We start from the raw sequence: 25206 nt of genomic DNA, 5'->3' as shown, positions 1-25206 counted from the left end.
ATCTATTTATTTATTTATATTTATATTTTGTTGGTTATGGGGCCTGAACTATGGGCCTGGGTGCTGTCCCTCAGCTCTTCAGCTCAAGGCTTTACCACTTGAGCCATAGCACCACTTCCAGCTTTTTCTGCTTATGTGGTGCTGAGGAATCAAACTCAGGGTCTCATGAATGCAAGGCAAGCAGTCTACCACTGAGCCACCTTCCCAGCCCCTTCCTAGCTGTTTTAGAGGTAAAGAAAAAAGTAGCTGGACTGCAGACTTGAAATATCACTCCCATTTATTGTTTTGTTTTTTTGAGGCAGAGTCTTGCGATGTTTCCCAGGCTGTCCTTGAACTCGCTATGTATCCTAGGGTGGCCTCTGATTTATGATCATCCTTTTTCAGCCTACCAAGTACAGGGTTTCAGGGGACTATCACCACATCTGACTAAAATAAATATTTGTTTTTGGTGGTACCACACCTTGAACTCAGGGCCTTAATATTTGTAAAGCTTACTTGGCTGGTGTTCTACTTAACGTTGTATTTGCCTTTTTATTACTGAGTTATATGAGTCTTTTTACATTTTTGGGTAGAAATCCTTCATTGATATTTGATTTATAAATATTTCCTACCAACCTAGTGACATGTTTTTCAAAGAATAGTTTATAATTTTATGAAGCCCAATTTATGTATTGTTACTTTTGTCACTTTTGGTGACATAATTTGCCAACCCAAAGTACATATATCTTATACCAGCACCACATAGTGTTCATTGCAATGGCTTTATAGTATGTTTGAATTTGGTGGGATGAGTCTACTGGCTTTTATTTTCCTTTTAAAGACTGTTCAACTACTTAGTATCCCTACCATTATATAATATCTTTTAAATAAAAATTTAAGCCAAATGGTAAAACCATTTACAAAATGAGTTATTAATACAATTTAAAATATTTCATGGAATAACCCTCTTCAATTTTACATGTATGGTGTGTAAAACAAACATACTAAGCTGTTTCTTTAATTTTTTTCATTCTTGTTCACCTTTCTTTTTTTCTATCAAAATTCTATCAAATTTCTAGTTTGGTATCACCACTCTTCTCTTTCATTTGGAATCTCTATGGATATGTGTGCTGTAGTAAATGAAGTGGACATAATCTATGTCTTGCACATGACACTGAATGTTCATTTTGCTTGATAAATTAGCATCATTAGTTTGTATTTTGGAAGATTCAGAAGTTACTAAAAGTCTTCTTTCAGATAAGAGTTTACCTTGAGGTATTTTAAGTATGACATAAATTTATATGATGTGGTAGAAATGTATGTAGTATTGTAAAGTCTCGTTGATCTATGCAGTAATAAAGTTTTTTACGCAGGTCAGTAACTCAAAGCTTTTTACCTGTAGGCGATTGCATTACCTCCCATAGCCAAATGGCCATACCAGAGTGGTTTTACATTTCATACCTGGCTGAGAATGGACCCTGTAAATAACATCAATGTAGATAAGGATAAGCCCTATCTATATTGGTATGTACTTCTGTAATTGTTTAGTTTTATTATTTTCCTTTGGAAATAAGAATATTTAGAGATAAAAATGAAACTTATTTTTTCATAGTTTCAGAACTAGCAAAGGTCTTGGTTATTCTGCTCATTTTGTTGGTGGCTGTTTGATTATAACATCAATAAAGTCAAAAGGAAAAGGCTTTCAGCACTGTGTGAAATTTGATTTCAAGCCACAAAAGGTATGTGATCTTACTTATAGTTACATTAATAAGCTATACTACCTTTCGAAATACTGTTTTAATGGTATTTACATACCTATTATGTTGTTAGCTATTTTAAAAATCAAAGTGTAAATCAATGGATAAATGTTAATTTCCTGATTTGGATCATAAAATGAGTATTTACTGATTGATTTTAAGCAGAAATAGGAGATGTCAATGATAATTATTTTAGTAATGCAAATTTAATATGTGTTTTCCTTTACACTTTAAAACGTAGAGATTAAAAAATAACTTAGAATGTATAGATAGTTGCATTGGTGTTTAGGTACATGAGAAAATACTCAGATTTTTCTTTTTAATTGGTCCTGGGGTTTGAATTCAGGGTCTGGATGTTGTCCCTGAGCTTTTGTGCTCAAGGTTAGTGCTTTAATACTTTGAGCCACAACACCACTTCCAGTTTTCTGGTGGTTAATTGGAGAGAAGAGTCTCACAGACTTTCCTGCCTGGGCTGGCTTTGAACCACGATTCTCAACTCTCAGCCTCCTGAGTAGTTAGGATTACAGGTGTGAGCAACCAGTGCCCAGCTAATTCAGATTTAAAGGAAGATAATTATACTAGATATTTAGATTTAAAGGAGTATGCTTGAAAATTTTTATAATAAATAAAATTATTTAGTGAATGAGTTCTCATTACTCAAGAGCCTCCCTGTATAAATAAATATTGTTCTAGAGGTAATAAATACTCAATTTAATAGAGGTACTTCAACTTTGCTTTGGGATTTAATTATTATCCTCCTGCTTTTTTTCATTATTTTCAACATGGTTGTATTAGGGAGAATTATGATAAATTTTGCTTTTACTGTTTCTGTTTTTTTTTTCTTATTCAGTGGTACATGGTAACTATAGTACATATTTATAACCGATGGAAGAACAGTGAGCTTCGATGTTATGTGAATGGGGAGCTTGCTTCCTATGGAGAGATTACGTGGTTTGTCAATACCAATGATGTAAGTCATATCAATCTATGTGTGCCAAAAATAAAGGCATGTGCTTTTCAAGTTAGAAGGGGTTTTAAAACTTGACTATAAACTTTGGAATACAAAAGTGGTGAATTTTTGTAATCTAATTTTGCTACTACAGTAATAGAACTCAGATTGTCTTCATAATCATCTTTTTTTGTAGAAAATTTAACAAAACACCACTACCAAGAAAGCTAAAGAAAATGGCCACAAACTCTGCCACCCACACTTACTCCTTTTGCATCCTTTGCTACACATGCGTACATACTGACTAACGTTAATTTCAACTATGGAGCTCAGGGTGTTTCATCAGCCACACTTTATGTTGTAATCCCCCTACTGTCGTCATTGATTATGTGGTTGGTCTTAGTCCATTGTTTCATTTTGTTGTTGTTGTAAAGGGAAATAAAAAACTGTGTACCTTAGAAAGTTGTAATGATTAAATGTGATGAGGTTGATAAATCTGTTAGCACAGTACCTTGTGAAAGCTTACTCATACTTCTTGTGTCAAACTATATTCTTCTATTTGAATTTTTGGCTACTGAGTATGTAGAGCCACAGGAGTTTTCCTGATTTTTTTTTTTTTTGTGTGTGTGTGATGGTCTTGGGGCATGAATTCAGACCTGGATGTTGTCCTTTAGCTTTTTTTGCACAAGGGTAGTGGTCTACCACTTGAACCACAGCTCTACTTCTGATTTTTGGTTAATTAGAGATAAGGAACTCTCAAAGACTTCTCTGCCCACGCTGACTTTGAACCGGGATCCTTAGAACTCAGTCTCCTGAGTAAATAGGATTTACAGGTATGAGCCATTGATGCCTAGCTACGGATTCCTTTTTTTAACCTTCACATTGTCATCAAATTTAACTTACTGTTCTCTAGAAAACTACTTTCTACTCAGGTGAGAAGGAGTGAACTGAAATACTAAGTGAATTACTATTCTATTCAGAAACAGGTTAGAAATGATGTAACATTTATACCAATGAAGATTTTTTTTATTATTCCAGAAGGTGTGTGTGCATGTGCGTATGCATGTGTGTATGTATTTTTTTTTCTATAAAACCTTCTTTCCATTTTCTTTACAGACCTTTGACAAATGTTTCCTGGGCTCATCAGAAACAGCAGATGCTAACAGAGTATTCTGTGGTCAGATGACTGCAGTTTACCTATTCAGTGATGCACTTAATGCAGCTCAGATTTTTGCTATTTATCAGTTGGGCCTGGGATACAAGGTATGTTACTTACTGTTCACTGGGTGTAATTTGTATTTGACACAGGAGATTTGCCTTGAGTAATTAAGAAGGGTGTCAGGATGACGGGAAACACTATGGCAAAGTTGTAGCAGTCAGAAAGATGTGTAGTATACTTGACCTGTGTAGGGTGTTATGTGAACTATTAGTTTTTTTCAATTTCATTTAATGTTAGGATGATGTCTTAACTTTAAAAATTAACCTGTAAGTTACATATTTTATGTGATATGGTATGGCGTTTACATACATTGTATAATGTTCAAATAAGGGTAAGAATATCTGTCTTCTTAACATTTAAACATTTAGTTCTCTCCCTCTCTCACTCTCTCTCTTCCTCTGTCCCTCTGTCCCTCTCTCTCCCTCTCTCCTTCTGTCCCTCCCTCTCTCCCTCTGCCCCTCTCTCCCTCTGTCCCTCTCTCTCCCTCTCTCCCTCTGTCCCTCTCTCTCCTTCTCTCCCTCTGTCCCTCTCTTTCCCTCTTTCTCCTTCTCTCCCCCTCTGTCCCTCTCTCTCCACCTCTCTCTCTCTCCCTCTTTCTCCCTCTCTCCCTCTCTCTCTTCCTCTCTCTCTCTCTCCCTCCCTCTCTCTCTCTCTGCCCCCCCCCTCGGCTTGAGCTCCAGGCCTCATAATTACCTGAGCAAAGTCTTCAGTCCTTAGACTGTCATCGTAGTTTGTTATTGATCAAAACATTGGTATGTTGCTATATAAAATAAACTTTGATAGTTGAAAGGAGAAATATGTATCATTGATAGTAGAAAATGTCAGTGTTTAATTTCCAATCATGGGTAGAACAACCATAAGGAAGACTTATAAGGAAACAGAGGACTTGAACAATAATGATAATCAGTTATACTTAAGCATATTCAAAACAGTCCATGAAACAAAAGTATAATAAACACATTTCTTTTTAAGTATACATGGAATGTTCTTCAAGATAGACTTGATAGACAGGATGGACCAGGCCACAAGCAAATAAAGCAAATATTGACAAATTTAAGAAAATTGAAATTATAATGATCTTTCCTCCCCTTAAATAACATGAAAATTATACATCACATCCCACCCCCCTAACCATCAGTAGTTCAAAAGCAGAAATCACAAAGGAAATTAGAAACTATCTTGACAAAGGAAAATGCAAAGGTAATGAATCAAAACCTGATTCAACAAAAGTCGTAGGAAGAGGAAAATTCATGGTGGTAAGGACTAACATTATATGGAGGGTTCCCTTGTTTGCTATTGTTAGAGAGGTATCGCCTTACAGGTTTATATCTATATGATTTGTATTTAGGTCTTGAATGGAGTATACTCTTAACTGTGCTCTACTTTATGAATTTGTAGGGCACGTTTAAATTCAAAGCAGAAAGTGACCTTTTCCTTGCTGAGCATCACAAACTCTTACTGTATGATGGCAAGCTCTCAAGTGCCATTGCCTTCACGTATAATCCGCGGGCTACAGATGCCCAACTGTGCCTCGAGTCTTCTCCTAAGGACAGCCCTTCCATTTTTGTTCATTCACCACATGCACTCATGCTCCAGGTACGAACAGTCATCCTTTTAAGAATATATATAATCTAAATCTGGTATGTTTGGTAGTTTCTGTTTAACACAAATTGTCATGTTTTAATGTTCTTGTATTTCCTGTTGTGCTTTATTTTTTAACTGTTTTGGAAAAGAAAACATTGGATTCTTTATTGTGTATTCTATTTTTCAAGGATGTGAAGGCAGTTTTAACACATTCCATCCAAAGTGCCATGCATTCTATTGGAGGAGTACAAGTACTATTTCCCCTTTTTGCACAGTTGGATTATAAGCAATATTTATCTGATGAGGTTGACTTGACTATCTGGTGAGTACTCCCCTCCACCTTTTTTTTTTTTTTGAGACAGCATTTCATTATATAATTCAGCTTGTCCTCAAACTCACTCTCTTCCTTTCTCAGCTTCTCTAGTTCTAGAATTATAGACCACTGCTACCACTCCTACCTATTTAATGTGAGAGTTACTTACTTCCATTATTGTTGAGCTCTATAATACCTCTCTTATTTGCTGTTCAATCAGTATATTTTAAAGAAATTTGTGACCTATAGGTAACAATTTAAATCCATATCAATAATAATTCTGGTATATCATTAAAAAAGTGGAGGCTGTAGAAATAGTGTATTACAATAAAGTTAAAATAGTGATACCGTACTTTAACAAAAGGTATATATTTTTTATCAGATCTAATTTTTGAAATATTTTAAGTTCTTATTTGGCAGGAGTTTATTATGGGAATTTAGATTTTCATATTTAACTTACTTGTTTGTAATTGAAAATAAAATATTTTAATTGTGTGATTTCAGGTGACAGGTTTTTTTAAAGTTAGATTGTACATTTTTACTTATAAAATTATGTTTCCTGTTGTCGTGTTTAGTCTGAAAAGGCAGAGGCATAACAATTTTAAGATGAGTTATAAAATGTAATATGGATGTCTCATTGATATTCTAACTAATACATATTCTAAATTATGAACTGGTAAAATAATTGTTTCATTTATTTCAGAAGTTTAAATGAATAATATTCTCTTTTGAATTTGTCTCTTTGATTTTCTGGTTATATACAACTTGATGTCTTTTACCAGTGTACATAATTAATATTGAAATAAATTTCTCCATATTATTTTTAGGCAGAAGGTTCTTTTCTTTCTTTTTTTAAATATAATTTTATTGTTATTATTTATTTTTTTCCTAAAAAGTAACACGGTGTTGAATGTGTTTTTACATTCCTAGTACATGTCAAATTCCTTCCTTCCTTCATATATATTTGTGCTATCAGTTTCCTATGTTGTCCAGGCCATCCTCAAACTTGTTACTTCCTCTGTCTTGTCCTTCTAAGTAGCTGGGATTATAAGGTTGCACTATTGTACCTATATTCCTTACCTAGTTTATTTCTTATTATTTTTTATTTTTTGTTACTCCTAGAGCTTGTGCCCTGGGGGCTGTCCCTGAGCTCTTTTATTCAGGGCTAGTGCTCTACCACTTGGAGCTACAGTGCCACTTCTTCATTTTCTGGTAGTTAATTGAAGATAAGAATCTCATAGACTTTCCTGCTTGGGCTAGCTTTGAACCTTAATCCTCAAATCTCAGCCTCCTGAGTAGCTAGGATGACAGGTGTGAGCCACCAGTGCCCTGTGAGTCCTAACTTAATTAGCCTAATTAAAAATTAAACCAGTTTAATTGTTTAGTAGAACAAGCTTGTAGACTCCATTTACTTTAAACATTTTTTAAAGACTGGAATATTACTACTTCCCTGTTTTCAAAATGCACACTCCTTAAATTACTGTTCAAGGACCCCAGATTTGTGTCTAAGTTAACTTTACTTTCAGCTCTTCATGCATTCTCTGCTCAGTTCATGCTTGTCTTGCTGCAGCTCTAGTATGTGTTCAGGATTTAAATCTTAGTCCATTGCTTGTATATTTTCTGCCTTTTAGTTTCAAGTTCTCCAGACTTAATATACTTATTTTTATGGCCTGAATATACATTTATTAGACATTTCTATTATTTGTTTTGGACATTGTTTATTTTTCTCTATATAATGCAGAATATATTCTTTTGAAGTTATTCACTTACTAATGTTTGTGATGTACTATTTCCGGCTTTTTTTTTTCTTTTTGCTTATATGGTGCTGAGGAATCGAACCCAGGGCCTCAGGCATGCAAGGCAAGCGCTCTACCACTGAGCCAACTTCCCAGCCCCAGTGATGTACTATTTAAAATAAGTATTAGAGTAAATCCTAGTCTTCTTTTTTTATTGTCAAGGTGATGTACAGAGGGGTTAAATCCTAGTATTACACTAAAAATTCACTTCTGAAATAATTCTAGAAGCAGTTTTAGTAAAATATTGCTTTCTTTGAAATGGATATGGAGAACTTGTTTTTTTTTTTTGATGGTACTGGGGATTGAACCCAGCACATATGCTTTACAAATGTTTCACTACTCAGCCACACCCCAGCTCTAAAAATTTTATTAAATGATAAATTGAAGTCTACATTTATCTAATATGTTTAATAAAATATGCTTCTTCAGGTCATTACCTTTTTCCTCTTCTAGTACAACTTTGCTGGCTTTTATCATGGAGTTGTTGAAGAACTCAATTGCTACGCAGGAGCAGATGCTTGCCTGTAAGGGATTCTTGGTAATAGGATATAGTCTGGAAAAGGTACAGTAAGAAATATTTTACGATTCTGATCCTTAATTTGTAAGCCATGTCCTTGTTGTCCTAAGTGATTAAGAAAATCTGTAAGTATGTCTCCGTGGTTATACCAGATTGCTAAAATGAAAATAATGTTTTGTTGTTTTACCTTGCCTCTATTTCTCTATTGAAGGAGTGTAGTAGTGAGCTTCATGCCATCCTTAACTTTGAGAATAGTTTGTGGCCCAAGTCTTTCTGGTGTTGACAGCCTGTAATTTACTTACCTTGTTTCAAATTAGTATGAACCTTTAAAGCACTTTTTTTTTGCAGTCCTCCAAATCCCATGTCAGCAGAGCAGTACTTGAACTTTGCCTTGCGTTTTCAAAATATCTGAGCAATCTGCAGAATGGGATGCCCCTACTCAAGCAATTGTGTGACCATATTCTTCTTAACCCTGCCATATGGATTCACACCCCAGCCAAGGTAATACATGTTTTTAGTTTATTATCTTCACTAAGTTTTAGGGCTTTAGGGAAGTGATAATTATGTGGCTTTTCTTTTATCCTGTTATAGACTAGCACATAAGGTTTCAGTAGATTACCTTCTTTAACTGCTATTTTGCTCCTTAGGGAAATTTGTAAGTTTTTCTTCCTCCCTTCCTTCCTTCTCCTTTTCTTTCCTCCTCCTTTCTTCCCTTTGTCCTTCCCTTCCTTTCTTCCTCCTTCCTACCTCTTTCCCTTCCTTTTTTCCTTCATTCACCAGTGTTTACTATTTTTAAAAACAGAGCTATAGTCTTTGCCTTCTTGTGCTGAAAGTTTTATTTGCAAGAGATTTTGTTCATTAAATATAAATCAAAGGTGGAGAATTCCATTGTAAATATCTTCCCTATCAATTGTAGGTCTATTTTACTGCATATATATGTATTAAATAAAACATTATATACATAAAAATACGTGTATATGGAATTCCATCTTAACACCTTGCTTGCTCCCACTCTTTCTCCCTCTTTGCACTTTGCCATCCAATATTGTGATGAATGCTGTTTCCTTCTTAAAGTTAGAGCTCAGATTTTTCTTGAAGGCATGATAACTGCTATTATTTAATCACTTTAATTTCACATTCTAATTATCATGTTTTATTTGCACCAGATAATTTTTTAGTACCACGACAGCAAGATAATTACTTTTATGTGGCTATAAATAAGTTTTTGCTAATGTTTATGAGCAAAAACTTTAATAAATATGGATATATTAAATGTTTCTAAAATTTAAGAGTGGTGGAATTAAGGTAAAGTTGAAATAGAAAACTTTATATCACATTATGCAATTATATCTATGTCATTTCATACCTGTTATGTTGCTCTCTCCTTCCCTTTCTGTCCACTGGCTGTGCCTGTCACTGTTGAGGTTGGAATAGCACATACTTATCCTAGTTGTCAGGAAAAAAATGTCTGCTGCCTTTCTTGCTTTTCTAGAGTTATAATGTCTTATTTTTAGCTGGTCTTTTCAAATGTTGAAGAGAAATGCAGCTGCTGATTCTGATTGCCATTTGGAAATAATCAGAGGAGGCAGCTGGAGGTTGTAGCTTTTTATCTCCAGGTTAAATTTGACCTCTTTCTTTTTCATGACCTTCAGTCTTATTTCTTTTCAATGATTGTTTCAAGTTACTTTAAAAATTTTTGCCTAGACTCTTTCTGGTCTTACTAAACTGCATATTTGTAAGGCATTGTGTCTCTTTTGAAGTGGTCAGAAAGGCTCTTATTAGATACTTAGTTGTTAGAGGAATATTTTAAAAATTTCATCATATGACATATTTATTATTGCACTTTATTTCTTACCTTCTACTTTTTAATAACTTTTCTTAATTTCCTCTTTATAATTTACAATTGATTTGATGATATTAAACTTTTTTTCTATTGCAGCTGTCTGCTTTGTATATCCATGAGGAGTTTTATTTGCTTTTACTTTATTAGAAAGGTAGTTATAACAAAGGACAGATCCACATTTTTTTTTAACTTGAAGGTCATATATAGTTTCCCAAGGTGGGAAGAGCTCTTTAAGAAAAAAGAATACAGTATATTGCCTCCAGAACCAAGCTCAGAGTCTTGGAAGGAGCCCATGTTGATGAGTGATGATAAAATTTAAGCTTCATTAGCTTCATAGTAAGTCCATCTGTGGTTACTAATTTGAAGGTATAGATGTATAGACCAGCCTTTGCTTTTGGAAAAGGGAACAATGATTTATAATGTTCATTTATCTTAGATCTGCTAAGAGGCAATTTTTAGTGACCTCCTAGAATGTATGAATTTTATTATCTACAGTGGTTCTTTGTTGACTCAGCAGATGTTGGTTGCATGAGTGCTTCATGCTGGACTCTGTAAGTACTATAGAACTAGACAGATGTGGTTCTTACCATCATAGGACGTGGACCTAGAGAGAAAGATAGATGTAAAACAATTGTGTGGTTGTTGGATTATATAATAAGTGAATGGAGGAAGATGTGTGTATAATTAACATTTAATCTTGAGATCTTCACTTTCACCTCTTTATGTAAGTGTTAAATTATATATATATATATAACTATATATATATATAGTTTTATATATATATATATATATATATACATACATACATATATATTTGGTTTTTTTTTTTTTGTTGTTGGTCATGGGGCTTGAACTTTGGAACTGGGTGTTGTCCCTGAGCTCTTCAGCTCAAGGCACATGCTCTACCACTTGAGTCACAGCACCACTTCCGGTTTTCTGGTGGTTTATTGGAGATAAGAGTCTCATGGACTTTCCTGCCCAGGCTGGCTTTGAACCATGATCCTCTGATCTCAGCCTCTTGAGTAGCTAGGATTACAGGTTGAGCCATTGTCGCCCCACTTAAATGATACTTTAAATTTTACCACAGTATCATTTTTTCCTCCTCCTCCTCCTCCTCCTCCTCCTCCTCCTCTTCTTCTCCTCCTCCCTCCTCCTCTTCTCTTCCTTCTTATAGGGCTTGAACTCTGGGTCTGGTTGCTGTCCCTGAGCTCTTCAGCTCAAGGCAAGTGCTCTACTGCATGAGCCACAATGCCACTTCTTGTTTTCTGGTGGTTAATTGAAGATAAGAGTCTCACGGACTTTCCTTGCCCTGGCTGGCTTTGTTTTTTTTTTTTTTTTGGGTCCGGGCGGGGGGCCTGAACTCTGGGCCTGGGCGCTGTCCCTCAGTTCTTCAGCTCAAGGCTAGCACTCTACCACTTGAGCCACAGCGCCACTTCCGGCTTTTTTCTTATGTGGTGCTGAAGAATCGAACCCAGGGCCTCAAGCATGCAAGGCAAGTGCTCTACCACTGAGCCACCTTCCCAGCCCCCCTGGCTGGCTTTGAACCGTGATCCTTAGATCTCCTGAGTACCTAGGATTACAGGTGTGAGCCACCAGCACCAGCTTCCCTTTCTTTTTGACATACCACCCTCATCGGGTCATTTCTTAGACCCGAAACTTTAGTTTTTCATTGTTTCAATTTTTTAAAAATTAATTTATTTTTTGCCAGTCCTGGGGCTTGAACTCAGGGCCTAGACACCGTTCCTGAGCTTCTTTTGCTTAAGGCTAGCACTCTTATCTCTTGAACTACAGTGCCATGGCTGCTTCTGTGTATGTGGTACTGAGGAATTGAAGCCAGGGCTTCATGCATGCTAGGCAAGCACTCTACCACTAAGCCACATTCTCAGCTTTCATTGTTTATAGAATAAAGTAGTCCCTTATCTAGCCTTTTATCTTCATTAGGATTCATAAGCCCTTCATAAAGATTTCTTACTTAGGAACTCAATGGATAGGCAGATTTCCTGAGAGCAGTGGTATTCATTCTTGGTTGCTGAATCAATTTGGGGAGGATTTCAAACACAAAAGCAGAGACAGAATCCCACTTCCTCCCCTTAAATTTTGATTTCATTAGTTTTGGGTGTGATTCAAGCATTGATATTAAAAAACTGTTTTCCAGGTCTTTGGCACAGCTAAGTTGGAGAACCATGATTCCAGATGTAGGGAATGTTTATTTCAATTACCAGGTTTTTTTGTTTGCAATTTCCTTTCCCTCCATCTTCCTGGCTCTTTGTCTTCAAAACCTATCTTAGTACTGCTTGATTAACAAAGGTTTTCTTCATTGCTTTAGCTTATCCCACCTTAAATTTCTCTGGCTGCTGAATTCACAGTATTTAATTGCTCCACGCCATGTCATTGATTATGTTTTGTCTCATGAGTTTTTTGTTTTTCTAGGTTTATTATGGTTCATTTTTTTTTTAAACTTGGTATCTAGCTGGGCTCACACTTACAACCTAGCTACTCAGTAGGCTGAGATCATAGGATCAAAGATTTGAAACAACCTGGGAAAATAAATCCTTGAGACTCTGTCTTCAATTAACCAGCAAAAGGCTGGAATTGTAGATGTAACTTAAATGATAATGAAAAAGCTAAGGGAGAGTTTGAGGCCCTGAATTGAAGCCTCAGTATCAGCCAACATCACCACTGCTAAAATTAAAAAGTAAACAAAAATAAACTAATGTCTAATTTTTATGTTTTTAAATGGTATTTCAGCTATTGAGAGACAGCATGTATGCCATTATGTTCCCATTATATAGGTATAGGTAGTTGGAAATATGTCTGACTGAAATAAAGGGATTAGGAATTTGAACTGTGCCATACAGTTATTCTGATACTGGGACAGATAGATTGGGCCTATGCAGTGGATGTATATGTATATAGATATATGTACACATATGCATGTGCACATGTATGTATACATATACATATATATACACATGTACATACATATACATATATGCACACATACATACATTCCCCCCCCCAAAAAAAAAAACTACAGTGGTGTCCTAAGCTTCACTTTCAGGTGATCAGGATCTACCATTTTGACTAGGTAGGATTACTAATTGAATCTTAAGATTGTTTATTTGTAGGGCATCTGATAGATAGGTACCTGAATTTTTTCTTTAAAGCAATTCCAAAGGAACACTGTAGTTTCCTATAGGTTTAAAATAGAAATACCACCAATGTCTAGGAAGGTACCTTAACTGTTCATTGGTAAATGATTAGCAATCAAGGGGAGAAGCATATATAGTATAATTAAAATTTGTTTAGTTCATAAAATATATCTGCTCACATTAAAATGAAAAACAAAAGATGACTTTCATGAGAATGAAAAATTTATCATTTTCATGAATTTCTTGGAGAGAAGTCCTGATTTTGTGCTGCCCTAAGTAAGTACTTGTAGTGTTGGAGAATATTGGAGTTGTTTCACTAAAACTTTGCACTTATATTCTTCCTCTGGTATAAAAAACATTTATTTTTAAATTAACCCAAATTATGGGTACAATTTTGTCATTCTAGCTTCTAATTTTTTTTTTTTTTTTTAATTTAATTTTTTATTTTTTTTGGGTCCCGTCGTGGGGCCTGAACTCTGGGCCTGGGTGCTGTCCCTCAGCTCTTCAGCTCAAGACTAGCGCTCTACCACTTGAGCCACAGCACCAACTTCCGGCTTTTTTCTTTTTGCTTATGTGGTGCTGAGGAATCAAACCCAGGGCCTCATGCATGCAAGGCAAGCGCTCTACCACTGAGCCACCTTCCCAGCCCAAGCTTCTAATTTTTGAAAAATTAAAATTTTAGTTTTAAACAGATTTATGCAAAGTATAGGTTGTAAAAATTTGATACATTTGGGCTTTTAAAAATTTTATAATGCTAGTGTAAAAAAATTATATTACAAAAAAAGAATTTGGAGCCTAGCTACTCAGGAGGCTGAGATCTGAGTATCGAGGTTCAAAGCCAGCCGGGACAGGAAAGTTCGTGAAACTCTTATCTCCAATAAACCACCAGAAAACCGGAAGTGGCACTGTAACTCAAGGCTAGGGACAGCGCTCAGGCCCAGAGTTCAAGCCCCATGACCGACAAAAAAAAAAAAAAAAAAAGAATTTGGAATGTGGGATGTGTTTGCTTTTGTGTCTGAGCATGCTGATGTCTGACATGTTGTCATGCTTAGCATTTTACTTTTCAGAAAGTGTCTGATACAAATCTAGTAGCCTGAGAGTTGTTGGAAACAGGGTAAAATGCCAGTGGGTATTTTTTGTTTTGTTCTGGTCCTGGGACTTGAACTCAGGGCCAGGAAGCTGTCCCAAAGCTTTTCTGCTCAAGGCTATAGCTCTACCACTAAAGTCACAGCTCCACTTCTGGCTTCTTTGGTAGTTAATAGGAAAAAAGAATCTCAGTGGCTTTCCTGCCTGGGGTGGCTTTGGACTTAGATCTTAGCCTGCTTAGTATCTAGGTGTGAGCTACTGGTGCCCACTTTTCAATGGATGTGTTTGATTTAAGCTCTTCATTTTGATTTTGTAGGTTCAGTTGATGCTCTATACTTATCTGTCCACTGAATTCATTGGCACTGTCAATATATACAACACTATTCGGAGAGTTGGAACAGTGCTTCTCATCATGCACACATTGAAGTACTACTACTGGGCAGTGAATCCCCAGGACCGAAGTGGTATCACCCCCAAAGGATTAGGTATATCATTTCTCTCCATATGTTCTATCACACATCTGACCCGTCAAGATAGTTTTCAAACATACAATATGCTATTTGAGTAAAAAAAAAATCTCATTAGGGCAAAGTTTTATAATCTTAATGAAAATTTTAACAGTTTGTTCCAAATTGTGGTTGCTAGCTGTTAATAATCTACTACTGTGTAGACCAGTGCTACTTGCAGTCATGTGAGTTATTTGATTTGAGCAGAAAATTTTAATTCACAACTGGTATTGATGCTGACATTGTTCATCACCATGAGAGTGATTGAAAATAATGTTTTAGGGAGATTTCTTACATAAGTTGCAAAGATGGGCTTCCATACAGATGTAATGAAATTGTAAAAGTTTAGTAATAAATTTGCTGTATACCCATGACTTGCTCAAATGTTCATTATGTTATCACATCCTGTAGGGAGTAAAAATAAAACTTTAAATGTTATTTTTGCAAAACCTATTTCATAGTGGCTCATATACAACAGGAAAGTTAATCAGCTGATAAGAAGTGGCAGTTTCACATACAACTTGGTTCATGTGTCCAGAATACAGCTGTAGGAACAAATTTGTTTGTTTTTTTTTTGGGTCCGGTCATGGGGCCTGAACTCTGGGCCTGGGCGCTGTCCCTCAGCTCTTCAGCTCAAGGCTAGCGCTCTACCACTTGAGCCACAGCGCCACTTCTGGCTTTTTTCTTTTTGCTTATGTGGTGCTGAGGAATCAAACCCAGGGCCTCATGCATGCAAGGCAAGCGCTCTACCACTGAGCCACCTTCCCAGCCCAGGAACAAATTTGTTTATAATGACTGCTTTTTGTTGTTGTTGCTGTTGAACTCAGGGCCTGGGTGCTGTCCTTGAGCCTCTTTGTGCCCAAGGCTAGTCCTCTACCACTTGAATCACAGTGCCACTTCTGGTTTTTGAGTGGTTAATTGGAGATAAGAGTCTTATGGGGACTTTCTTGCCCTGGCTGGCTTTGAACCATGATCCTCAGATCTCAGATCTCCTGAGTAACTAGGATTATAGGCATGAATCACTGGTGCCTGGCTTTGCTGGTTATTTTGTCTCAGTGGTTGCTAGTTATTTTGTCCCCCTTTGTAGTTGCAAGCAGCTAGTTCATCTTCACATATTTATAACCTCACGCTAGAAAAGAGTATCTTCCTATATCAAGTATTTTCAGCAAGTGTCTATTTTAGTTTCTGCTCGTCATTGGCTTTGATTGATCCTATGGCTTTCTCCATGACAATTATTAAACTGGTGGCCCAGATTTGGAAGTGTCCTCACCTTTATATGCATGGACTAAGATAAGGATGTGTCAGTCCCTTGATAAAACTTTAAAGACTGTTGCTTGAAATAGAGGAAATAAGTGATAGGGTATTTAATAATATACCTTAATTGTAGTCAAAGACTTCATCAGTTTAATGATTTAGAAAGGACATTTCAGACTTTCATGATACCTTTTATGTAATCTCCAAAATAAATTTAGCTGATTCTCAGATAATATGGTAGCTGTAGTTTAGAAAGCTACATGAAATACTTCAGTGGCAGGGATGTGGCACATCTAAGCCAAGTGAGAGATCACTGATGATGATTCACAGTGGTCTAAGAGTATAGTGTACTGCTTGGGATTGTGTCCTGGTCTGCATTTTACAACTAGTGAGTGATCTTGGGAAAGTCTCAAACTTCAAATGAGAGAGCTGTGATTCTATGCCAACTCTGCATCCTGTTCTTTGTGTAGGAATCATCATGTGGAAGAAATTTTAAACAATTTTCCTCCTATTTTAATTGATCTGTTTAGGGTCATGGTGGTCTTGTACTTTGGTGGTCTAGGAACTAGCTGTAAATGGTCATTAGTAGGGAGAATAGCAGAACAGGTACCTAGTTTAGGATTTTAGAACAATGAGTATTTGATTTCAAAAGCTTTCTCATTGAGAATTATATGTTTGAGACATGAAAATTGACTTAATGTGAGCCACGTGTGACCAAGGACTTTTTCAACCTCAGAAGATGTCAGATCAGTCATCCTAATGTTTCCCTTCTTTATAAATAATACTGTGTTAAAACTTTTCAGATTTTTTTTGTAGTTTTTGCACAATAGAAAACAGTATAAAGAGTTTTTATACTAATATTCGAAGTTTATATTTCCCTTTTATGGTAAACTTCTTGCAAAATCCTTCAAAACAAAATAGCTTGATTTTGTTTTTTAAACTGTTGGATGTACCTAAAAGTACAAATAGATGTCTTTAGTGTAGTTTCAGAATAATCTGTGTTGTACATTTAGAATATTTTATATACAATTGCAGGTGAGATTGAATGTTTGTCTTTCATGAGGCATAAAAGAGGAATTACTTTTTAAAGGACTGACCTAGGTATTTCTTACAAATAAAAGGAAAAGCTGGAAGTCGTGCTATGGCTCAAGTGGTAGAGTGCTTGTCTTGAGCTGAAGAGCTGAGGGACAGCGCTCAGGCCCAGAGTTCAAGCCCCATGACCGAGGGGGGATAAAAAAAAAGGAAAGGCTATTGAGAATGAGAATTTTATACTTTTGATAGCTCTAAGGTCTTTGAATTACTAAGTGTGTTCTGTGTCTCTTTAAAGATGGACCACGACCTAATCAAAAGGAAATATTTTCTCTGCGAGCATTTTTGTTGATGTTCATTAAACAGTTAGTGATGAAGGTAAGTATGATTTCTTTACCCTGTTTCATGCTGTGTATTGTAGCTTATAATTTCACATAGCATGATTAATTGATTGATTTTCCTGGGGAGTAAGCCTACATCATCCTACCTACCAGGCAAACCCCCTTCCACCTGAACCATATCCCTTGTATCTTTTTTTTTTTTTTTGCCAGTCCTGGGGCTTGAACTCAGGGCCTGGGCACTGTCCCTGAGCTTCTTTTGCTCAAGGCTGGCATTCTACCATTTGAGCCACAGTGCCACTTCCGGCTTTTTCAGTTTATATGGTATGGTACTGAAGAATTGAACCCAGGGCTTCATGTTAGGCAAGCACTTTTCCACTAAGTAACATTCCCAGCCCTGTATTTTTTTTTTTGGGGGGGGGTCCGGTCGTGGGGCCTGAACTCTGGGCCTGGGTGCTCTCCCTCAGCTCTTCAGCTCAAGGCTAGCGCTCTACCACTTGAGCCACAGCGCCACTTCCAGCTTTTTTCTTTTTGCTTATGTGGTGCTGAGGAATCGAACCCAGGGCCTCGCGCATGCAAGGCAAGCGCTCTACCACTGAGCTACCTTCCCAGTCCCTGTATTTTGTTTTTGAGATATGGTCTTTGTAACTTTTCTCCTTGTTGGCTTTTAACTAAAGATTTTCCTGCCTCTGTCTCCCAAGTAGCTCAGATTACAGTTGTGAGCTATGTTTTATATGTATCCAAGTCAAATTTTATATAGAAAAGCTATCTTCTATATTTAGATAAGTGGTACGTTAAACATTTATCATAGCTTTTAATTTTTTGTCTACTTCAGGATTCTCTGGCTCTATTATTCTCTCATGTACTTCGGTAGCAGTGTCAAATCTCTTTGATTTCTATAGCCTTGTAGCCTGAATTTTTTAGTGCATACTTAATAAGTTTAGATTATATATTAAGTTATCTTTTTAGATTTGTAGCAGCTGATTGCTTTGTCCAATCTATGCATATTGTTACTCTTTTAAAAATGAATTATATTGTATTATATTTCCAAAGGATTCTGGAGTAAAGGAGGATGAGTTGCAGGCCATTCTTAATTACCTACTGACTATGCATGAGGTAATACTTCAATTCCATATTTTGGGGTTTTATTTTGTGGAGCTGTATTGTAGGCTTTTAAAAATGTAAATGCCCAAAAAAACCCTTCAATAACTTTGTAACTGTATTGGAGAGTAATGTGTTTATCTAAGAATTAAATCTTAAATTTTTATTTAAGTACTCTAAATATAATCATGAAAGGTTTTCAGAGTTACTATAATTAGATTTCACTGAGTTACTACTGAAATGCCAGAACATACTTTTAGTGTATTTCCAGGAATTAGTGGAAAAAAGATTTTGAAAAGATTGGTTTTAAGATTATTATTATATGGCAGGAAAAAGGGTGAACAAATGCAGCATGGTTGAAAATGAACTATAGGGATGGTGGGTAGGAACAACTTGTGGGAGGGAAAAATTGGGAGAGAATGAAGGCAGGGGTGACATTGTCCAAAAAAAAAGTATTCATTACCTGATTTATGAAACTGTAATTCCTCTGTATATTACTTTTATAATAAAGATTTAAAAAGGTGCAATTTTGTGCCTCTTTTTAAATTTTTTCTTTTTTAATTTATTGTGGTTTTAGAGTTGATAAACAGTGGGGTCACCTTTTCTTAAGATAAATCTTCCAATTGATTATTCATATTCAAATTTTCCATTAAATTTTCATTTGTAATGAGATTTAAAATTATGGGGGAGGTTGAAATTTAAATAGGCTCGAAGATCTGCTTTTCTCTTCCTTGATTTTTCTTTTAGCACTAAAATATACAAATATAATCTTACTTAAATCTGATTAAGGTATAAATAAAGTTTAAGAATTGACAGAATATATCACATTTTAAGTGATAATTTCCATTTTCATAATTGTGAATTAGTAGTTTTTTGTAAATGAAATAGTACCTTCTTTAGTCACTGATACTCAAGGACTCATGATTAGATCTGTGTCTGTTAATTGGGACATATGCAAATGACTTAAGTTTGTCAATTAAGTTATATTTGGTTGAAAATAACTCATGATTATGATTATTTTCCCCTTGAGTGCTGTCATTTCTAGATATTTTTCCTAACCAATTCTAATAGTTTTTAAGATAAAATGCTTAATAACCTGTTATTATAGGTGATTATTCCTTTTATAAACTGTAAGGAAGTAAACTAAGTTCTTCATAAGAGATAAAACTGTAAGTCATAGTGGCCCCTGCTTTCTGTCAGCCTAGTAATTAGAGATCTTTCAGGCCTTCTCTTTAAATTCTTTTCCAAAATGAGTTTACAAGTAGCTTCCCTAGCAGAAATTCAAATCCCCAGTCAGAGTAGCAACTTGGTTCACAAACCCGTGGTAGCACCTCCCTCTAATGTGGCCCCCTTTGAGGGGAGGTGTCAATAATACCCAAGTTGGCTTTTATAATATTCATATATCATGGAATAGCCAACAAAGACTACCTATAGTAGTATACTCTTTTTATAAAGCCTTTTGAAGTCCAGAACTTGTATGTTGTAGTGCTGATATTCTATAACATTTCCAAATTGTATGACATAGAACAGTATATTGACTTAGTAAACATGGACCACTGTCATCTTTAGGATTTATAATAGATGATATGTAAGAAAAAAATTTTCTCCCAAAATGTTCTTTTAGAACTAGCTTCTTATGAGGCAGAGTAGATAACATATTCCAGATTGAATAAACTTAGGTAATAATACATAACCTGTTACCCTTACCTCTATCCATGGACTTACTACTTTTATTGGCATATTAAAGGCTCTTATATGCTCCTGTTTCTGCACTCCCCTATAGGACTGAACCCAGCTCATGCTCAGTTGCTGTACTGTTCAAACTGTCTCTCTAGCTCTTTTATATTTGAGATAGAGTCTTGCTAACTTTACATGCATTGGCTTTGAATTCATCGTGATACCTCCTGTCTTGCCTCCTGAGTAGTTGGGATTACTGGTGTGGCCTATCATACTTAGCTTCTGATATGTCTTTCTATGATAGAACAAACTAGCTGTTCCCTTGTCCAGTTTTCTGACATGTAAGAGTTCCTTAAAAACAAAACAAAACAAAAAACCCTATTAAATCAGATCTACTGTTTCTATAAGAATATGCTTCAGTAAATTTTTTTGTGACTTAAAAGGCACTTTACATCCTTGGTTAAGAAATTTTCTCTTCAGGCTGGGAAGGTGGCTCAGTGGTAGAGCACTTGCCTTGCATGCTCGAGGCCCTGGGTTCGATTCCTCAGCACCACATAAGAAAAAAGCTGGAAGTGGCGCTGTGGCTCAAGTGGTAGAGTGCTAGCCTTGAGCTGAAGAGCTGAGAGACAGTGCCCAGGCCCAGAGTTCAGGCCCCACGACCAGACCCCTTCCCCCCCAAAAAAGAAGAAATTTTCTCTTTGATGGTATATATTTTGAGTCACACAGATGAATATACATATTTAAAGAACCCAATAATTGCATATTGTAGATATGTCTACTTACTTTCTAAGTTGAAATTTCTGTTTCAGAAGTATTCAGTATTCAAATACTGTTTTTCCTCATTCTTATATTTGAATTTCTACAATAATTATAGGATGATAATCTAATGGATGTTCTCCAGCTGCTTGTGGCATTAATGGCAGAGCATCCTAACTCTATGATTCCTGCTTTTGACCAAAGGAATGGACTACGGTAAATTAGTCTATCCATAATTTTTATTATATTTAGTATATACATTCTTTAGAGACATTGAAAGATCCTTAAATATGAAAAGTATTATTTGATTTTACATTATGAAATAAGTTACATTATGAAATGACATAAGATTCAGGACTTATTTCATGGTATATTTTATGAATGAATCTTAAATTGTAGAGGTCTCTTATTATTTGTTACCATTTAACTAATACAGACAGATAAATCATTCCAGTATTTTGTATTGGGACAGTTTCACACTTGTAATATTCCTACCTGTGCCTTCTGTGTAGTTGGCATTATAGGTATAAACCATCATACCTGGCTTGTTGATAGAGACATTTTGCCTCAGCTGGCCTCAAACCTCAAAAATTTCTTCTCCAGTAACTGGAATTATAGGCATGTGCCACTGCATCTGGCTGCATCTTATTAATAATATCTTTGCCAAGTTTTGTGACAGAATAAATGCTGCTTTCACAGAATGATTTGGGAAATATATACTTGTCGGTTTTTTATAAAATAGTTATTTTTCATTATTAATTTGCCAATGAAGTTATCTACATGGTTAGTTTTCTTTTGGGAATGTTATTAGCTCCAAAGCCAGTTTGTAATAGATGCATGACAGCTTAGGGTATTCATTTTTTTCTTAAGTGAGCTTTAATATTATGTAACTTTTAAGAAATTGTCTACTTTATTTACACTATTGAAATATAAGAAATATAGAATATTCATATATACTTCTTTCAGCAACGGCTAGAGTAAAACCAATTACACAAAAATATTCTCAAGTTTAGTATTGTTTATCATGGACCACTTTTCTTTGCGACATACTATTTGTATGTCTTTTCTGATGACAATATATTAGTAGCCTATTCCTTTGTTTTACTTGGTGTTGATTATTACAAATTTAAATATGTGCTCCTTTAAATAATATTTTTCCTGACTTGTAAAAGGTATCTGAAAGCAAGTTTTATGCATTAAGACTTATATAGATGTATTTTCATGGAGAAATCGCCATATTTTATTCTCATTTTTCTCATTAAAAGGAGGTATAAGAAGCTTGGCATAGCAATTGTTTTTTTGTTTTGTTTTGTTTTTATTTTTGCTTCTTTTTTCCCTGTGGTATTAGGAACTCAGGGCCTTGTTTCAAATTTCCCGAGCCATGCTCTACTTGAGCCACACACCAGTCCTTTTTACTTTTAGTTTGGTTTTCAGATAGGGTCTTGTGATTTTGCCTGTTTTGTCCTTCAACTGTGATCCTCCTACTTCCATCTCTGGAATAGCTGGGTTCACAGGTTTGAGCTTCTACCACGCTCAACCCAAGTAAGTTTTTAAATGTTGAAATGTATATTAACCTCATTTGTGCATTCTTGAATTGAGTTTAAAATCATCTGAAAAACTGAAAAACATATGCATGTTAAATCATTACTTTTTGAACAACATAATCAAAATAGTTTGTTTTTAATTTATATTTATGCAGTGTTATTTATAAACTCCTGGCATCAAAAAGTGAAGGAATTAGAGTTCAAGCTCTCAAGGCAATGGGCTATTTTTTAAAAAATCTGACTCCAAAGTGAGTATGTACAAAATCTAAAATGGACTCTTTGTTTACTTCTTATTTACTTAAAATGTTGAAATGTCATTTCTGTTCTGTGTTTCCTTTAGTTTCTCTTTTCTTCTCCTATACTCTCCTTTTCCTTCCCTGAACTGTTAACTAGCCTGAGATAGGAAGTGTTTATATATATAATATTATATTGCATATTATACAATATATAATGTTTCCATATATGAATATATTTATATATATCTATATATTTCTATATTCTATATAAACACTTCAGTTCCTTATCTTTATATATATATATATATATACACTTATGTATATTTATCAAATATATAACTGGGCACTGGGATTTATAGAAATATATATATATATGTATATATGTATGTGTGTGTATATGTATGTATATATATATATATATGTATTTAAAACTAGGGTACTGGGATTGAATTCAGGGTCTGGAATTTATTAGGCAGGTACTCTGCCTCTTGAACCATATTCTACTACTTAATCCTGAGCCATGTGATAGTCTTTTAGTTTTATTTTATTTTTCAGATAGAGCCTTGTGCTTTTGCCAGTACTGGCTTCATACTGTGATCCTCTTATTTCTTCTCTGTCCTCTCTTCTAGGTCCTTTCCTTTTGTATCCTTTTCTTTTCTTCCCTTGTAATGTTGCTTGAGATGTAAACATTTTGTTAGTTTGAAAGTACTAATCCCATTACTATATGTTTAAACAGTATAAGACTTATTAGGAGTATAAATTTTTAATATCAAAATTACTTGTGCTATTTATATTTTGGGTTAATGATGAGAATTAGTTTGGATGCCTTGAGTTCTAGAAACTGAAAATAGCTAGTAGTTAAATAATTACTCTGAAGAGTTTGGTAGAACACTTTCCTCATAGCCCATTTTGCTTGTTTTTTTCTTAAATTTAGCTATAGTTATATTTTAGTAAGCTTTTCTCTAGTTGAATGTTTTATAGCCTTAAAAACATTGGTATGGTAATTGGGTGGTAATCTATCATCTGAAAAACATTTTTTTAATCCTTCCTCCAGAATGTATAGTAAATGGTACACAGTAACTGCAGGTTGGTAATTTCTTTCTGTGTAATTACAGGAGGAAAGCTGAGGTCATGCTTGGGCATGGACTGTTTTCATTGCTGGCTGAGAGACTCATGCTTCAGACAAATCAAATCACAATGACCACATACAATGTTCTCTTTGAGGTAAGAATGTAGTTAGAATTTACTCTAACTAATTTCTTATTAGAAAGGTATCTGTATTATTGTGTTTAAATAAAGCCACTTATTTTTATAAGGTAAAGTTTTATAGTTATATAAAAGGGACATGACTACATTTATGTAAATACATTAATCTGTGAATTGCTAAACGTAGTTATCCCTGCTTATGTATTTTTTGCATAATACTGACTTTTGATTTTTATTTTATAGGTAAGTAACAGCAACATTATAATATTGATTTTACTTATCTACATAAAATATTTACCACTAAAATATTAGACTGTATAATAAGTTTTAGTATTCTAATTACACTTCTGGTGATACTAATGTCATGATATGCTAATGTAATTTCTTGTTTTACTTTTTTAGATTCTTATAGAACAAATTTGTACTCAGGTGATACATAAACAACATCCAGATCCTGATTCTTCAGTAAAGATACAAAACCCTCGTATGTATTTTGTGCTTCTAAAAGCCTTTGTTTTGCTACCAACAAGAAAGTCAGTATTGCTGGGAGGGTGCCGGTGGCTCATGCCTGTAATCCCAGTTATTCAGAAGACTGAGATCTGAGGATTGTTATTTGAAGCCAGCCTGGGCAGGAAGGCCCCTGAGATTCTTACCTCTAATTAACTGCCAGAAGAGCCTGTGGCTCAAGTAATAGACTCTAGCCTTGAGCAAAGAAGCCCAAGGATAGCACCCAAGCCCTGAATTCAAGCCCTGGGAATGGTACCCCCCCAAAACAAAATTAACTATGAAAAACCTGGAGGTTTTTTTGTTGTTGTTGAAACTTCCTGTTTTATGAGTATTTCATGATAGGAAATGTTACTAATTTTGTGCTTAATGTTGATTGTAACATCACATTGATTAAAGTTTTGTGGTATATATAAAGGTATTTTTTTTTTTTTTTTGTCGGCCATGGGGCTTGAACTCTGGGCTTGGGCACTGTCCCTCAGCTCTTCAGCTCAAGGCGAGCACTCTACCACTTGAGCTACAGCGCCACTTCCGGTTTTCTGTTGGTTTTTTGGAGATAGGAGTCTCAGGGTCTCTCCTGCCCGGGCTGGCTTTAAACCGCGATCCTCAGATCTCAGCCTCCTGAGTAGCTAGGATTACAGGCGTGAGCCACCAGTGCCCGGCCTATATAAAGGTTTTGAAGAATTGTTTTCAGAAGATTTTGATATGAAAAATTGTTTTCACAAAATCTTGATTTAATGTGCTCAGATTTTTAACCAAGTTTTTTTTTTGTTTTTGTCGGTCGTGGGGCTTGAACTCTGGGCCTGGGCGCTGTCCAGCTCTTCAGCTCAAGGCAAGCGCTCTACCACTTGAGCTACAGC

The 25206-nt window shown here is 35.3% G+C and overlaps 1 protein-coding gene across 2 annotated transcripts in view; it reads left to right on the top strand.

Moving 5' to 3' along the window:
- The window catches only part of Lrba (LPS-responsive vesicle trafficking, beach and anchor containing), a 443002-nt gene that overhangs the window by 52843 nt on the left and 364953 nt on the right, over nt 1-25206 (top strand). For both annotated transcript variants that reach the window (XM_013029761.1, XM_013029760.1), the window contains exons 5-19: nt 1382-1503; nt 1592-1718; nt 2587-2706; nt 3802-3948; nt 5303-5500; nt 5677-5810; nt 8051-8159; nt 8463-8615; nt 14512-14680; nt 17283-17362; nt 18376-18438; nt 20975-21072; nt 22556-22648; nt 23752-23860; nt 24245-24326. In XM_013029761.1, the coding sequence (XP_012885215.1) occupies nt 1382-1503; nt 1592-1718; nt 2587-2706; nt 3802-3948; nt 5303-5500; nt 5677-5810; nt 8051-8159; nt 8463-8615; nt 14512-14680; nt 17283-17362; nt 18376-18438; nt 20975-21072; nt 22556-22648; nt 23752-23860; nt 24245-24326 (1804 nt within the window). The remainder of the gene's footprint in view (nt 1-1381; nt 1504-1591; nt 1719-2586; nt 2707-3801; nt 3949-5302; nt 5501-5676; nt 5811-8050; nt 8160-8462; nt 8616-14511; nt 14681-17282; nt 17363-18375; nt 18439-20974; nt 21073-22555; nt 22649-23751; nt 23861-24244; nt 24327-25206) is intronic.

This window comes from Dipodomys ordii, unplaced genomic scaffold (assembly GCF_000151885.1).
Source record: "Dipodomys ordii isolate 6190 unplaced genomic scaffold, Dord_2.0 Scaffold122, whole genome shotgun sequence".
NCBI classification, from domain to species: Eukaryota; Metazoa; Chordata; class Mammalia; order Rodentia; family Heteromyidae; genus Dipodomys; species Dipodomys ordii.
Note: the sequence above shows the minus strand (reverse complement) of the source record. Positions and strands in the feature narration are given on the sequence as shown.